General features: G+C 37.4%; 1 protein-coding gene across 1 annotated transcript; it reads left to right on the plus strand.

Annotated features, from left to right (window-relative positions):
- Nucleotides 1-4,676: 4,676 nt before the first annotated feature.
- Nucleotides 4,677-17,473, plus strand: LOC124372117. The gene is made up of 3 exons (XM_046830483.1): nucleotides 4,677-5,049; nucleotides 7,761-7,913; nucleotides 17,412-17,473. The coding sequence occupies exons 1-3, from the start codon at nucleotides 4,956-4,958 to the stop codon at nucleotides 17,471-17,473; spliced, it is 309 nt and encodes a 102-aa protein (XP_046686439.1). The 5' UTR covers nucleotides 4,677-4,955.
- The last annotated feature ends 1,131 nt before the right edge of the window (nucleotides 17,474-18,604 follow it).

Genomic DNA, 18,604 nt, shown 5'->3' on the forward strand with positions numbered 1-18,604 from the left:
TATGTTTTTAAATCTATGAATTTGATTTAGAAACTTGATGTAGTTGTAAATATAAAAATAAAATTTCGAATGAAGCTTAAATTACAATTATATATACTTTATATATGTACTGTATATAATATATATATATATAATATGTATATATATATTTAATATATGTATATATATATATATTAATATATGTTATGTAGTAATATATGCCAAATGAATATAAATACCATTACATTATTTTTTCATTGAATTTTTCAATACTAAATATTTAAAATATCAAATTTTAATTATATATATATATATATATATATATATATATATACATTAAATTGTATAAATGGCAATAGCCTAATTTAATTTCAATAAACATTGAATCACAAAAAGTACTTGCTCCGCTGGGAGTCGAAACCCGCATCTCTCACTTGCCAGGTGAATGTGCTACCATTACACCATAGAGCGCTTACTTTTTCCGATTCAATTATTTTGTATTCGGCCGTATCTGTCACATATGCGTTTAAATAAGCAAACTAAACATATGTATACATACATGAGATATTTGTAAATATGTTCAATGATTTTATTTATTTTCAGCATTGCCCCACCATTGCTCTACGTTATGCGTAAAAAAGTCAGTAGCTCCACCATGGTTTGAGATTGTCTCAGAAACATCGTATTGTACTCAATTGTGTACCTAATGAGACAGTGAGAACACCATTTCATCTTGATTACCAATTGATTGTAGTCTAGGTGACTCTGGTGTTGAAACGATGTAGAAAGTTTGTTTTGATTTTCTTCACCGTCAAACTGTTTTTGGATCTCTTCAGATGAATATTGATTCCAGATAGGGGTAAAATCTGTCACGGTGCCGGACTTCAGAAGGTGAAACTGGAGCTAAACTTAACATTCTCATTGAATCAACCCTTCCCACTATTGGTCTATGTTATATGAAGTTTTGTATTTAATACATCTTTGCTTCCACTTACCTGCCGAAGCCACGATGATTAAATTTTTATAGTACCTTATCATTCTTACCTGTATTGGGAGCATGTGCTGAGAAATTTTCAGCTTTTATAAAATAACAAAGGTCAGGCGTTCACGGGCTCTTACCCTAATACTTTCAATTAGCTTCAGGAATGGTCACTATTTTATGTTATGGTAATTGCTGCAGGATTGGTGAAAATTTTGATTTTACAATAAAAGGTAATAAGAATTATGACTAATGCCAACTGCTAACTTAAGATTCTATTTGAAATGTTATGTAACAATGATTTGTGTTTAAGACTCTTGTTGATGAACTAGACACAAAAACCCACAACTGGGCGATCTATGTGAACCCGGTGGGAGTGGATGCTACTGTGAAGGTGCTACACACACGATGTACAGCTGCTGGGTACTTGTGGAACCCTTACTACAACTCAACTCGCAGATCCAACTCAACGTGAGTCAAGCAAACAGACTATCACTAGATTCTATATTTCCTGTTTAAGATTTTTTTTTGCAAATGTTTAGAGTTACAAAAAAAGTTTAGACTTACAACAATTTAGGTGTTGTAAAATAGTGTTTCTCTTATAGTAACACAATCTCTGTCAGAACTATATAATACCTTGCTATTTACCTACCAAATTTAAAAATTCACATCTAACAAATTTAAGAAGACTATAAGTAAGTTGTTAATAGAAAATTTTCTATACTAAAGTGAAGACTTCTTTAAAATAAAAATGAGATAATTGTAAGCTGTAATCCGCAACTTTTGTTAATGTATTTCATTATTAGATGTTATATGCAACAAGAAAATATTATGTCAAGTGCCTCGAGATTCTGGCATGCAAGGGATTCATTTTAATGTAATAAATTTATATAGGTAAACTTTCAAATTTAAAATTTTGAAATTAAATGAATTGAAAATAAGTAGAGAAATTTATTAGCCATTAGGTTTTATATTTGATTCTGAACATTTTCTGTTAAAAGATGTGTTATTGATAGGACTGTACTCAGCTTTGGTAGACCCTGGAAAAGATAAAAAAATTGGATTGTGGTGGTTGGGTCTGCCACCTCAATCGTACGTCTACGATACCTTAAAATTGATGTGTGGCCCCAGTAAAAATTGTCTGAAAAAACTCTGAGTACAGAGTAAAATGGTCTGAGTACAGGATTGGTTATTGAGAATGTTTGCAAATATACTGAATAGCTTTTTGTATCAATTTTTAGTTACTCCAAAATGTTTTAAAATTACTCCAATATATCTTCAAAAATTGTGAGATTTAAAATAAAGATTTTTGAAATTTCCACTTTTTGCAAAAATACAATAATCTCTTAATAATGTCTGTATCATTAAGACATGCTTCTTACGTAAATAACATTAATTTTCTAGTGTTCTATTTCGTTATACATTAATAGAACATTTTAGATTTTATTACAGTAGAATCTCTCATATCCGACCATGATGGGACCCGAGCCATGGTTGGAACGACCAAAAGGTCAGATATCGGAAGGAGCAAAACACGCCTTTTCCAGGTAGAAAAAACTACATGTATGCAGTGTACTACAATAAGCAAAACAACTTTATTGTACTTGTGAATACCAGCGTTTGTATGTTGCTGAATACATTTGGAAACACTTTTGTAATGTTTCTGTTTTGTCTGTCTCAACATCTGCTTCTGTCAAAGTTGGCTCATGATCAGACTCAGGTTCTTCTTGTTTCAATGATGGCCAATTCTTTTTCCAGGCCTTCTAAAGGGTGGTTTGTTTAATTTTGTCTCAAGCTGCAGCAACGATATAGATGTCATCTTTTATATTTAAACTTTTCATTGCCTCAAAAAGCTTACATCCTTCTTCTGTTTTTTCTATGAGAGAGCCTTCTCAATGATAACCCTGATCCATAGGCTGTATTGAAGGCAGTAAAAATCAAGTCACAACAGGCTCGCCAACAGAGCACGGTCAGATCACACAGACAATACACTAGACAGACGGGAGGACACTAGATCGGATATCGGGAGGAGTCTTTATGTGGGAAGTCGGATATGAGAGGTTCTACTGTATGTAAGAAAAATGCATGCTACTATTCACTATGGATTTTTTTGTATTCCAATCACATTCAAGTACTATGGATTTAAAAGCTTGGATTCCTATTACAACTTTTTCCATTTTAATGATTTTGATGCACAATAAATACTGTTCATTACTTTCATCAGTACATTAGTACATGTACTATGAAACAGCTGTGTATTCATGGGAAGGGTTAGAATGTATTGTGAAACAATTTAACTGTATCAAGATAACAACAAACTCATTATATAAAATATATCAAATTCCTAAACAACATCTGATATAATGTTTATTAAACTTTCTTACAATATCAGACATTTGAGTTCTTAGTGATAAAAATTTCAGCAAGACTTGTATTGTTGAGGAATGTGGGCCGGATCATCCACTACTCCGCTGTTACGTCGGAGACCTTTCTGGACGACTTGGTACCATTGATATTGGTGGCCGCAAGCGAGTCTTCTCCGACCCCTAACTTCCCTCTGGGTAAGAAAACCATTTTCTTGTACCACTTTTATTGTTAACAAGTTTTGTACTTACTTCAATATTTGATGATAAGTTATTAGAATACAAATTGAAATTGATTATAACTTTAAAAGTAGTTTTTTTGTAATAATACAAAACTTTAATTAAAACAGTTGGAGATTTTCCCATTTTAAAGTGATATTTTTCTATGTACTGTTATGTAGGATTTCTTTAATTTTGTGCAATATTTTCTTCTTTCATGAATGAAACAAAATTAATTATAGGCTTACTTTATAAGATTAACTTTTTGAATACCATCCTCCTATGCTATTTTTAACCAAATGTTTGTAAAAAGTTTATTAATTAAGTAATTATATCTTATATATAACAATATCTTAAGGAATTAAGAGACTTTTCTAGAAAAAAAATCATTTAATCTTATAAAACCATGAAGCTTTGTCAAATGTTTAACCACATTAACCCAAATTATTCGCTTTTTATTGAAACCACCTAGTACTTTTTATTACATCAAGGGAAAACTGGATCAAACCACTTGGTCAAAGGCCGGGTAAGATTTTCTTATTTAAAGTTTTTTATTCTAGGAAGGGACCTGAAAATTCCTATTTCGTGTTTTAGAAGGCACGGTGTCAGCAATGGGAAAGTCAATTGTAATCCTGGACAAAAACAGAGGTGCAGACAAATTTGGCCTGTGCCAACATAGAGCCAGACAAAGACACAAATTAAGTATGTCAATGTTCGGAGAACTCCCAAGTTCAATGTGTAAGTAAAATACTTATTTTTTTATAGATTCCAATATTGTTTATTTTTATTGATCTGTCAGGCTATTACTCACATGAACTTCATCGTCCTTGAGACCACCTTATGGCAAGATGAGATTTTTGCTAGTCTTTGCACACTTCTGCACACTGTCAGTGTTAGTGCAGAGTTTCTTCCAGACTACTTTCTTAGCTGTATGAACCTTGTTGTTGTATTGTGAGTTGTACAGTGTAAGAGCCTCGTAGTAGGTCCCAAGTACCAAGTATTTGCTCTCCTGAATAAAGCCCTGACTCTCTTCCTCGAAGAGGACAGTTTCATAGCTTCACCAGGCTACTATTGGGTCTATTGCAGTTATTTGAACAGGTGAGATCAAATACACCATAATATCAGAAGTCAGACTGTCGGCAGATTTGTCCAGCTGCACTGTATTGTGAATGTATTTCCAGTTACTACCACTGGATTCCAGTTGCACCCTTAGGTTTTCCTTGTATGACACTCAGATCATATACTGAACTTTTTCAAGTTCCAGGTCTCCTATTTTAAAGCAAATGTGATGATAGAAGAGAATTTTCAAATAGACTCCATTACATTACATTACTCTAACCTTTGAGGATACTTGATGACATTTTTTAACTCATTACTGTCACAGATCCCAGTTCCTGGAGGATGTTCGGAGAGTGATGGGTATTCCCGAGTGGCTACTCACTGTCGACACTCGCCGCACCAAGATACTACATGGAGGGTCTTGTACTCAGCTGCTTGTTCACTTCAAAGGTTATTGGTTACTTTTATTCATTAAAAACAAATAGAAATTACAACAAAATTACACAAGTTAAACAACTATTTTTCTTAAAAATACCATTAAGTTACTTCAGGTAGTTCAACTATTTTGTCATATATATAGTATACATAGACCTGCTCTTATGTTCCCCATTTTAGATCAAACCAAGATCTAGATATAACTTTGTAGAATCTACATCTTTCAGGAGAAACTTCGTCTACTATGACAATAGAAGAATTTTGAGTCAACTACTGCCGAAGATAGAAATAAATAACATTAAACTTGGGATTATTTGGTTTCAAATTGATATCAGAAAATTTTGAATATATGAACTGAGATCAATGAATGATTTGACTTCCAAGTTCTCTTATGAGAAAGTTTGTATGAAGAGAGTTAGTGAACCACCTTTCCATCTTGAATGACAAGCTTATCAACACAACTTATTATACACAGAAGACAAAGTAATGGATCCAAAATCGATCCCTACGGGGTTCCAAGAGTAGTTTTGTTTGTATTCGATACAACATTTGATATCTGAAGACACTGCTCTCTATCTTTGAGATAGGCGAGATCCATTTTTGTGGCTGACCTCGAATGCCACATGCTTTTAACTGATACGGCAGTATCTCATTCAACATACAGTCAAAAGCTTTAGAAAGATCTAGAGCTAAGCTTATGTTCTCTTCTTTCCAAGCATCGACAACAATCTTTAAGATGTTTGTGACCACATTAATTGTGGATTTGTTTTTTCTAGATATGAATAAATTGACAGAAATTGAACAGAACTTCAATTGTTCCAAGGATGTCTGAAGTCTTTCTGACAACGATTTAAAAAAAGTTTGCTAATAATTGGTAGAATTGAAATGGGAATGTAGTTGCTGACTTTTAGGAATCTGGTATGATCATCCTTTTTGAAGACTGGCATCATTTTGGCGGTCTTCAAAAGCAATGATGTTCAGAAGTGTCATGTTCAAAGAAGAGATTGATTAGATGCATGATGAGAGTCAAAATATATCTGGAGCATCTTTTGAGTACCCAAACTGACACCCTATCAATATCACTCGATTTTTTGGGATTTAGTATCTGCACAATGCTCATTAGCCACCTCCATCTTGCTTACAAAACTCAAAGCCATAGATGCCAACTGCTCCCTTACATTCAGCTTATACACACAGTTTGTTTGCAGAACCTCCATGGCAATGTTAGAGATATAGCCTCGAAAAAGTGTTTTATAAATATGTATAACACAATATGAATAACCCTTTTAACACTTTTTTTAAACTTTTATTTTTCTTACAATGTACATTTCGAAATCTGGGATTTCATCTTCAGGTACTAACTATGATTTTCGACAATAACAATGATCCCAGATTTCGAAATGTACACTGTAAGAAAAATAAAAGTTAAAAAAAAAGTGTTAAAAGGTTTATTCATATTGTGTTATAACATACTCCATGGCAATATTTAGTTAAATTTTGATATAATCAGATCAAATTTTATTGAATATTAATATAATTATTAGACATTTTCAAACTAGATCTACTAATAATAATATAATTAAACTAGGCCAATCTTGATCAAACCAATTTTATTTTATTTTATCAAACTACTTAATCAAATTGTTTGGTTGTATAAAGGTGAATTAGATTGATCTGTTTTAGTAGAAATTTAACAGATTGTTATCAGTCTTGATTTAAGATTTTCATATGGTAGGCAGGGAACAGAGACCAAAGAAAGAAATAGACTGGACATTCTCATTTAAGGGCCATAACAGAAGTTTAAGCCGAACCATGCTCCCTTATCAAACTGTTGGTAGTTGTTTTTTTTTATAAAATATTTAGAATACAACAAATTTGTTGTTCAAATGAACTAACTGCATAAATACATAAACTACATAAACATTGTTGAAGTGTAGTTAATATTAGTATACTCGTACTGTAAAAATTTGCAGTAGTAGTAATAATAATGAGACTAGACATCGGGTAATATGGATGTCTTGTGCATTTCCTCCCCCTCTTTATTGGTGAAACTGCTCTGACATTGCTCCACTTGCTACTCACTTCTGTCCAGTCTATTCTTTCTTTGATATGTGAGTAGGAAGTAATTAATATTGTTTGAAACAGGTTTGGAGGTTAAAATGTATTGATTCAATTGATTATATGCTTTCCTAACTTCAGTAGGTAACTGTAAGTATTCTAAAGTAAAAAAGCCCCCAATTTTTTGTCTATCGAAATTAATGTTATTCTGTTATAATATTATATTTTGTTTAACTACTTAACTCCTCTACCCTTCCAAAGCATAATGTACCCTCTCGTAAAGAGAAGTGTGCATATACATTGATACAATTTTAAAACAATGATCAAGCTTGATTATTTTGATATATCACTTAACAAACTTCAAAAAAACAGGAAAATATCACTCTTTTGGTCAAGTTTTCGCAGAAAGTTTAAGCTTTCACGGATTTCGAAATAAATTAAAATAAAGGGTAGAAGATACTAAGACTTTGTTATTAACTGGAAGTTTTGTGTTTGAGATTCAGTAATCACTCTTAGAATACACCATAATGAAGTAATTAGATCATTTCCAATTTTTTTATAGCTTTTCACCTATATTTTAGTGAACTTATATTTTTATTGAATTCATAATTTGCTGCTTAAATATTATAACTGATGGTGGAAAATAAAGCAGAAAGTCTTGTGCACAGGACCAGAAGCCAACAAATTAGAGCAGGACTTCAGCCGACTCTTATCAACAGGCAGACTGGAATCTCCAAGCCTCTATATCCCAGGATACTTGTACCCCTCTAATCGCAAAAGTCGCCTTTCCTACAAACTGTGTGGAGCGGACAATGAAAAAGGTAAATTAGATCTACATATTTTCCACATTCACTAAAAAATAATCTATAGTATAGAATATAAGGCGTTATGACATTTGGTAGGCCTATAGTTGAATATGGAGTCCGATAATCTGAAACATAATAAAAATAGTTGTTTTAAAAACACATTAAAAATATATTATTAGAAGACACATGAGTTTTATTATATAAACAGTCATCCACGTCAACACGTATTTTGCACTAAATATTAGGAAATAATAAAATTCTTCCTGTTTAATCAACCAGCCAACTGTACAGAACTCTTCCCAACTTTTACCTCTGAATCTATTTTCTTTTGTTGATTTTCCTATCCATTGCTATACCAATTTTTTTTATCTTTTAATATTTCAGAATACTTGTACATTGAAGTCTCAAGTGTCCAAGGCAACACCTAAATGTTGATGGTGAAAATTCTTTAAAAAATTATATTTGTTTATATAGATGTTCAATATGGATAATATTTGCTACAAAGGGATTCTTAAAGATAAATCAGATAAAAACCAATAAAATTATATCTTTCACATGTGAAAGACTGACAGGAATTAAATCAACTAATCAGAACAGCTGATTACAAATCATCTGGCAGTTTTTTAGCCATATCCGTTAGGGTATAATGAGTTGTTTTCTTCCAAATATTTATTCAGATAATTTAAAGACATACCCTTCAAATATTTGTTCGATGGTGGGTAATATAGCTATTGGCCTATAATTACTAAAATTGTTCTTTTCTTTGCTCTTATATACTGGCCTTATTACCAAAGCTGTCAGGGAATACTCCATTTAATGAGGTGTTTAACATTCTAGCTATCACATGTGCAATCTTTTCAGTAACGTATACTACGTTACATATTTAGCTCTAATTTTGTTACTACCTAGGAACTTGTTGATTTTTATACTATCTATTATATCCTTTTATGGTTTTATAACTGGCAAAGACTATAAAAAATATTTATTTACATTGTGATGTCTTTGGCGTATATCGTTATTTGGCCTATGGGGACATGTATTTATTAGGCTTACAACTCTGTTTAAAAAGTAGCCAGCAAAACCATTTACTATATCATACTTATTCCTTGTTTTGCTCATAGCATCCATTATAACTTCATTTACATTTTTCTTTTTTTCTTCCAAGCAGTAACAGTAACTCAGACACGTAGCTGTACCATTTTATAAGTACTCTGTAATATACGAGGGTAATTCGGAAAGTAAGGTCCGTTTGGATCAGACCGTTTCCTCCCTTGCCAGAATCAACAATGTAACCGTTTGTTGGGTTCCTGGTCATGAGGGGATTCCTGGGAACGAAAGAGCTGATGCCCTGGCCAACCAGGGCTCAGCAACAATTATGACGGGCCCTCAACCATTCTGCGGTGTTCCAAGGTGTGAATCCTCTAGGGTTGTCTCGAAATGGATTCGCGCGGAGCATGGGAGAAGGTGGAGGTTGCATCCGGGTTTGAGAGTGAGTAGAATGGTATTACAGTCACCTTCCTCCAAGGTGGCCTCGGACCTTCTCTCATTAAACAGATCAATGTCTTCTAAGGTCATTGGTCTCATTACGGGGCATGGTCACCTGAAGAAGCATCTACACAGAGTTGGTATCCTTCAGGAGGATCCGCTCTGTGGAAGGTGTAATGAGCAGGAGGAGACTGCTGAGCACCTGCTCTTTGATTGCCCAGCAATAGCAAGAGAGCGGTATGCCATCTTTGGTAGCTTGAACAGGGGTGGCGATTTTTCCCAGGAGGATTTGATAGGTTGTTTTAGGCGGTTTGTTGAACTGCTGAAGTTGTAGACTGGTAGTCCTCATGGTGTTTCCGGGGTGCGCAAAAGGCCCTTGAGGCTTAAGTGCATGGCAGTAGGCCGCCCCAAGGGAAAAAAAAAAAGGTCCGATTCGCGTTAACCAGACAAACAGTAAGCGAGCAGCGAAATGTGCATGCGCCCTGACTCCCGGCATGCATTGCGCGCAGAACAACGCCATTTGCAGTGAAATCGTTGTAGTCTGCTGTTGTCTGTGCCTTTTTAAAATGTTTCAAACTATTGAACGTCCCGCCAACTGTGAAATACGGTCTGTGATACGGTTTTTGACATCAAGGAACGTTTCAGCAGCGGATATTCATCGACAGATAAGTGAAGTGTATGGACCAAATGCAATGAGTGACAGCAAAGTGCGGAAGTGGTTGAGAGCTTTTAAAGATGGATGGGAAAATGTCCATGACAAACCACGATCTGGTCGGCCATCAGTGATCACCAAAGATTTGGTGAAAGCCGTTGATGAAAAAATTCGTGAAGATTGGTGATTCACTGTTTCTTCATTAGCAATAGAATTTTCAAACGTGAGTAGAACCACATTGTTTAAAATTGTATCTGAAATTTTGGATTTTCGCAAATTGTGCTCACGTTGGGTTCTCAGGCTGCTTACTGAGGAACACAAAAAAAGAAGAATGGGTATTGCTCTTGAATTTTTGATCCAATATCATCAGGAAGGTGATAACCTTTTAGACCAGATTGTGACGGGTAACGAGACATGGGTTTCCCACATAACCCCAGAATCGAAACGCCAGTCGATGGAGTGGCGTCACTCGATGTCACCGGTTAATGTGAAAGCAAAACAAACATTGTCCACACGCAATGTTATGGCAACAGTGTTTTGGGATAGACGTGGGATATTGCTAGTCGAGTTCATGGAGCGAGGAACAACAATAAATGCGGCCACTTATTGCAACATTGACTAACCTTAGACAAGCAATACAGAACAAGTGACGTGGCCTATTGACAGCTGGAGTTTCGTTGCTTCATGACAATGCCAGACCCCACTCTGCCAACCAAACCCAAAATCTCATCAAATCATTTTTTTTTTTTTTTTTTTTTTTTTTTTTTTCCTTCTGAGGGAAGAGGACACTTTGTCCCCGCACTTAGTCCTAAAAGGACCTTTGCGCCTCCCTTACTTTTATTTGTGCCCTCAAAAACCGAGGCTTTTGCAAAAACCAATCAGATTTAAGGGCTCCTGTTCTCTGATGTCCTTGGGGCTGAGGAGATATGCTCCCAAGTATCTTTTCCTAGTCCTCTACGATGGCAGGACAATCCAACCAAATGTGCTCTGACTGACTCCTCCTCCTCTCCACAGAGTCTACATTCGCTGCTCCTACTAAGGCCCACCTTCACAAGGTGCTTCCTCAGAGGGCCATGTCCTGTCAACATTCCTAATATCAGTCTTATATCCTCCTTATTCTGGTCTAGGAGAGCTGTCCACCCTTTTGCATAAGGAGAGATAAACATTTTGGATATTCTTAAACCCGAGGCTTCTGCTCCAATTCTTGTATCTTGTCCTCTTTTCCCAATCTTTAACCAGAGCTTTAATGCTGGAGAAGGATATTCCACAACCTGGCTCAGGCCCCACCAATATGGATTCTGCTTCCCTTTTTGGCGAGGATGTCCGCTTTTTCGTTTCCATGAATTCCTTCATGACCCGGCACCCATCCGAGTGTTACTCTGTTATTTGTTGCTAGCTCTGCTAGGGCCTTCCTGCATTCCCAGACCGCTTTCGAATTTAATCGAACAGGTATCCAGTGCCTTCAGTGCAGCCTGACTATCAGAGAGTATAAGGTATGATAATCCTTTTGTCCCCAACTGTGTGAGTCTTCTAGAACATGAATCTATTGCCCATGACCTCCGCCTGAAAAACTGAGGCATGTCTTCCTAGGGGCACAGCCATGTCAACTCCAGGTCCATGTATTCCATATCCTGCCCTTGAGTCTAGGAGTGAACCATCGGTGTAAAACTTCAGGACTCCTTTTTTAGGGTAGGCCTCCCTTTTAATCCATTCCTCCCTACTTCCGATAGAGACCGTGTATGGTTTTTCAAAGGAGTATTTCTTAACCATAGTATCAGATACTTTGGTTAGCATTTCAGCCTCAGGGAAATTTTCCAATATCTTCATGTGGCCTTCTAGGGAGGTAGCATTTATTACCTTTGTTCCTAGAAGCTTCATTGCGCTCATCGCAGCTGTTCTCATCACTTCCTGGCCAAGAGGAGTATAACCCAGAACCGCTTCCATTGCTAGTGTTGGGCAGGAGCTCATTGCTCCCGTGATGCTTAAGCAAGCTAACCTCTGAAGACTCTGTAGCCTTTTTGCAGCTGTTGTTTGTTCGACCTTCGGCCACCACACTAAAGCAGCATATGTGACCATTGGTTTTATTATGGTTTCGTAAATCCAATATATCATTTTGGGTTTTTAAGTCCCCATTTAAATCCAAAGAGTCTCTTTACAGGCCCCAAGGGCCATTATTGCTTTGGATGTCTTGTTTCTAATATGGGAGTTCCAAGTGAGCTTCTCATCCAGGATTAAACCCAGATACTTCACTTCTTTTGTTTGGTTAATGCTGATTCCCTCCAGGACCGGTTTAGCTAGCTGGAATTTCCTTTTCCTGGTAAAGGTAATCATATTAGTTTTTTTGATGGGTTGATCCGCAGACCTTCCCCATGACACCAGTTGCTTATGAAGTTCAGTTCTGTTTGTATTAGGCGTTCCAGCCTGCCAATGTTTTTTCCCTTTAATCATAAGCACTAGGTTCATCTGCATAACATAGTAGCCTTATCCCCCTCTTCTCTGCTTTTCTTAGGAGATCATCCACTACCATCGCCCACAGGAGAGGAGACAAGACTCCCCCCTGGGGGCAGCCTCTTTGGGCCGTGATCGCAGCCGATTCGTCCCCGTACTTGGCTTTCACCTGTCTACTTTTTTAGGAGGGCTACTATCCATTTGACTACGTCTGGGGAAACTCCAAAGCGTTCCATCGCAGTCTTCATGGATTGATATGCTACTCGGTCGAAAGCTCCTTCAATGTCCATGAAGACGCTGACTAGGGCTTCCTTTTTTTCGAAGGTATTCTCCACCTCTCTCACTAAACTGTGGAGAGCAGTGGTGGTTGATTTTCCTTCTATGTATGCGTGTTGTGTGGGACTAAGTGGGGTGCACCAGTAATATTACGTCCCTTATGTGTCTATTTATTATTTTTTTTCCATAGTTTTCACCATGAAGGAGGTTTAGGCTTATGGGTCTGTACGAACTGGGTTTTGTTGGATCCCTGTCATTTTTTCCGCAAGAACACCACTAGTGCTATCCTCCAGTTCTTTGGTATATATCCTAGGGCGAAACTGCTTCTAAATAGAATGCTAAGGGTATTTAATAGAATGTCCAGCCCCTCTTGAAGAAGGGCTGGAAAAACTCCATCCGCCCCAGGAGATTTAAATGGCTTGAACGATCTTATCGCCCATTTAATTCTTTCGTGTGTGAATAGTCTGTTAGACACCTGTCTGGCTTTTGCCACCTCCCGACTGGATCCCCCCCCATATAGAGAATAAGTATCCCCATTACAGTTAGCTGACCCCCCGTGGAAGTGTGTCTCCAGAAGTAGTTCTAAGGTCTCCTTCCTGTTCATGTTAGGTCACCATTGTCCTTTACTAGAGTCCCCATAGGATTTGTATGCTCCGTTTGGAGAGTTTTTTGAAGCCTGGATGCCTCGGGAAGACTGTTAATATTTTTACAGAAATTCCTCCAGGTTCTTCTTTTATTTGTTCTAAGTTCTTTCTTATATTCATTTTGGGCCTGTAGATAAGGGAGCCAGTCGTCTGTCCTTTTTGCCCATTTTAATAATTTCCTCGTTTTGTTTCTTAATGTTTCCAACCTCCCAGTCCACCACGGCACATCCCTCTTCAACCGGTTTTGCCTGGGAGGACAGTTTTTCTCGTAGGCCTTTATTATAGCTTGCTCTACTATTTGTGCAGACCTTTCTAATTCAAATTCATTTTTCTGAAAGGGTTCCTATTTCTTCCAACTCTTCTGCCAGGGGACTCTCTGTTAAACCTCTCCAGTTGGTCGATTTAGGAACCCTGTGGGTCACGTATCTTTTCCCCTATCTCCTCTATGTCGACCTAATTGGACAGTGGTCCGATAGTGAGGCCTCCTTGGAGACGTGCCACCTTACTATATTTATGTTTTTGAGTCCTGTAGATAGGGTTTATGTCCAGGACTTCTTTCCTATTTCTAGTTATAAAGGTTGGGCTTGACCCTCTATTCTCTAACACTAGATCATTGCTGAACATAAACTGTAAGAAGTTCCTCACCTCTCTTGTTTGTGTTCGTACTTCCCCAATACGTGTGGTGAGCATTGCAGTCACAGCTGAGAATGAGGGCCGAGCCTCTGTCTCTGCAGCTCTGCAATAGTCTTTCTAGTTCTTTTGGTTGGTGGGCAGCTTGTTGACGGGTTGGGGAAGTAGGCTGAGGCTATAGTAACCTCTCTGTCCCCTTGCAGTGAAGCCACCTTCACTGTAGCCGCCACCAGATCCCTTGTTATTAGATCTGTAATCGGAAAGACTGTTATTAGTTTTGAGGTTAGAATACAAGTTCTTGGGTTTTCAATTGTTCGATCATAAATGAGATTACCTACCTGAGTTGTCAGTCCTCTGATGCAACCTCTATTGATCCAAGGCTCCTGGATTAGGGCGATATCCAGGCCTGTTGAGATAAACCTTCTTCCCAAGATGTCAGTTGCGCCCTTTGCATGGTGTAGGTTTATCTGTATTAGGCGCATACTTACGCCTTTTTTTTTTCCCACCTCCCCCAGGTGGTCCATCCCCGTCTCTTCTTCTGGATTGCTTGGAGAACTTTATCCCCCTTTTCTTCCTCGAGCCCGAGGCGGATGGTCCTTTGAGCGAAGGTCCCTTCTTCAAGAAGAGAACAGGTGGGTCTTTCTTCTTCGACCGCTGCACACTGGCTTGTGTGGAGTAGACCCTTTAGGTAAGGTATGTACAGATTGCTCTGACACCTTCGTGGCCTCCTCCACTTCCATCTCTTCAGCGGTCATTTTTTCTGTGGTGACCGTCTCAGATTTCTCTGTAGTCCCCTCTTCCCTTGTGGGTTGTTCTATGTTTCCTTGATGTTTTTTTCTTCAGTCTAAGCTGAACTTTCCCAAACTTGTAGCCGATCCAAGGACCTTCCTTCTCAAGTTTGTTCGCTGTAGCGCAGTCCGAACTGCCAGGGTGAGTAGGACAGACTTCCCCTCGTCGCTTCTCCGCAGAACATTCCATTCTCCGACAGATAGCTCTTTGTTTTGTCCTTTTAAGAGCTTCATTTATCTTTTCGGTTGTATCAAGTATACTGTCAGGAAGATAGACAGTCGCGATTCTCGCACGAGGGATTTCTTCCTCTGGTACTATCCTTAGACTGGCCCTCTTCCCAAGGCTTTAGGGAGTCTTGCTTTCCTTTAAGCCATTCTGCTGTTTTCGGTGTTTTCGCAGGTGAAGATTAGAACCCCTTGTCTCCTGTTGATACCGTAGAATCTTGGTAGGGACCCTCCTGTTCCTCCACGATAGCTTCCAGGATGAAGCTCTGGATCTTCTCCATCTGTTCGGTTGTGAGTTAGGGTCTCGGGAAAATTGGAGTGCAAGACCCCTACCCTTATACCAGCTACCGCTTGTTTTGTAGGAAGGTTTCTGGGGTTGTCCAGATTGCTCCTTGCGTTCCCCTTGATTTCCTTCGTTCTTTGTTTTCTTCCTCTGATGGGCCTCCGGAGTGAATCCATCAGAGTGAGGTCTTTTCGGTTTCTTTCCCTCTTTTTGTTTGTTCAATTTTTTATTTCTTTCTTCTGGAATTGGTTTTAAGGCCAATTCCCTGGCTTCTTCTTGGGAATACCCTCTTTTTCGGAAACCAGACCATGCGTTTTCCTGGCGGCTCCACATAACTTAGGCAGTACTGGGAGCTGTCTCTCGACTTTTGCTCCCTCTTCCTTCTGTGATCGCCCCTCCAGTATCGCATCTTCTTCATCGGTTTCGACTCTAACCGAGTCGGAGGCTATTGGACTTCTACTAGGAAGTCCGCCCCTGTTTTTTGGGTTTTGATCAGGATTGCTAGGGTCAGAGCCCATCATCAATCCCTCTGTGTTTCGTGAATTTTCATCCACTTTTTGAGTGCTACAAGAGCTCTCTGGTTTTGTTTGTTTTTCTTTTTAAAATTCTGTACTCATTGTGTTCCCACGAGTAGCGGAGATCTAAAGGTCACCCCAAGCATTGTCCCGCTCTACTTGGGGAAGGCTAGGTTTAAACTGGAGGTCGCCAGGTATCCAGAGTTCGCATAATTTACGACCAAGCTCTCCCTTGATCACGCAGCCCTCGGCATATGCTGTTCCACCTTGGCTTGGATTAACAGAAGGAAAATTAGAATTAGAATAGTTTAAGATAGATTGTTGGGAAGATTACCCGACAGGTGAGAGTAGTGGGAAAAAGAAAGTTAAAAAATTTGGGATAGTTCAACAGAAAGCCCGCCAGATCAGCTCAGCCTGATCGGGAAGTATAAAAGAAGACAAGATTTGGATCAGGCAGTTCCCAGGTGCACGCGCACGAAAAGTACAGCACTCAAGAAGAGAGAAGGTGGCTGTGCGTGTGCTTCGTGGACGCTCTGGCTTGGCACATGTGTTGGGGTATGAAGACCCCGCCACTTCGCACCCAAATCATTTGGTTGGAAACAGCTAGAACACCCGCCATACAGCCCAGACTTGGTGCCGAGCGACTTCCACTTGTTTCGCTACCTAAAAGAGTTCCTAGGCGGGAAGCGCTTCGACACTGATGACGAGGTGAAACAAGCAGTACAAGACTGGTTATCGTCGCAGGCGGTCGACTTCTATGACACCGGCATTCAAAAACTTGTAGATCGTTATGACAAGTGATGAAACAAAAGTGGAGATTATGTAGAAAAATAGTGATTGATGTCAGGAATCAAATAAAACAAGTTTTGTTTAAAAATCTGTTGTGGTTTTTTTAAATAAAAAAACGGACCTTAGTTTCCGAATTACCCTCGTATAATTCTAGATCAGTACAGGTACATTTTGTACTTGGTTACTAAAAGTACCGGGTGCAGGTAGAAGCCATAACAAATAGTAAGAACTAACTTCACTTTCATAGTTGCTCCGTGACGGTAAGATTAAAATATTTAGTGTTTTGAACAAAACATTTAATTATTAGTCTATATATACAGTTAATGTGTGTATTGTAGGTAACTATTTCAAAGTTCCAACAAAATTATTTATATTTAGTCTAGACTAATAGTCTCTATTATTCTATTCTAATAGACAATTAGGCAGTCGTTTATTTTTAAATAAATGCTTTTGGGTCCTCCCCCTCGGTGCGCCCTTGGTAGGCCTGTTGTAGTCCGAGACTGCAGCCAATTAGTAAATATTCTGATGTATAAAGTTTGTGCCGCTTTTCATGTATTAATCTATTTCAATTTAAAATGTTTTAAACACAACAACGCAATACAATCTATTTTATTCTGTTAAAATGTTATATTGTAACAGAATAGTTTACGAATGCTTCCGAGTGAAGAATTCAAATTTTTATAATTGGTTGAATGTAATATATCTGATGTTGATTGTTTATAAAAGTATGTCTTTGATCAAACTCTAAAAACTATGACAAAGTAACATTTTGTTGCAGAAGGAGTCAAACTTCTGTATGGGGGGCAGCAGTTTTGGCAGCAGGTTCAACAGTGCCAGTAACAGTTTTGTGTCTTTCACTGTCATATTTGTTTCAATATTATTGAGTTATTGTGTCAGATAGCACTGCATCATTATATAATTAATGCATTTTAATTTAAAAGTAGTAAGCATTGAAAACCACCTATCATATTTAATGTACGAGTCCTAATTTAATGTTAAATTGTACTAAACATAAATCACTGCAATTAAGAGAGGGTGGTATTGTAACAAAAATTATATTTTATTGAATTGTATTTAGATAAAAATAAGCTGTCACTTCCTCTAAAAAACAAACAAAAAACTAGTCTTTATCACATTTCTGTGGATATTGTACATAATAAATTTGTAATATTTGTAAAAAATATAAATACTTGAGTGCATCCTGATAATATAAAATTAAATATAAAAATCGTGTTATTATTTGTTCCTGAATATTATCAAAAAGTTGAATGATTCGAATGGTTACATCACAAACTCTCCAAATGTTTTAGGAACATAATTTTAGTGGAAAAGTACACAAAAACTAATTGTTGTTAAGTTTTTATTATAATATTTTAATAACAGAATAATTTATATGTGATCTACATTATAAAACTGGCACACAAAGAGTCTCATTGGATCTTTGCTGAATTATACTTCAGAAGAGCTCTCTTTTATTAACGTTATTTTACTTAAAGTACATTTGGTGATTAGTGCGTGAATCCTATAAACCTTCTTACTAGTTGGTTAGCTAGTAGGTAAAAGTGCATTAGTAACACTGTATATGAGAGAAGTAATCCTGAATGTAGCAAGAACTAACCAAGACAGGACAAAGGTCTACGCTAGTGTAAGACTAGAAACACAATATTGCACTTTCAATTCATCATATAAGCTTTTATGAAAATGAATCTTGTTATACAACATGCCGGGATGGATATTTTAAGAAGGAAACTGTACAGCAGCTGAGAAGATAACGGCTGGCAGACAGGCCCTTCTGCTTAAAAAAAAGGAAGAGACCCTTGACTAACGAAGAAAACATAATGTGAAGAATGTACAAGCAAAGGCTAATATACTTTCTTCCCTCCTTCTTTTCCTTCCTGTGTTACCAAAATTCACACTTTTCCTGAAACAGAAACATTTATTTTAATTTTTGTTCTGCTCAGAATGTGTTTA

The sequence above is a fragment of the Homalodisca vitripennis genome, unplaced genomic scaffold, assembly GCF_021130785.1.
Source record: "Homalodisca vitripennis isolate AUS2020 unplaced genomic scaffold, UT_GWSS_2.1 ScUCBcl_2559;HRSCAF=7448, whole genome shotgun sequence".
NCBI lineage: Eukaryota > Metazoa > Arthropoda > Insecta > Hemiptera > Cicadellidae > Homalodisca > Homalodisca vitripennis.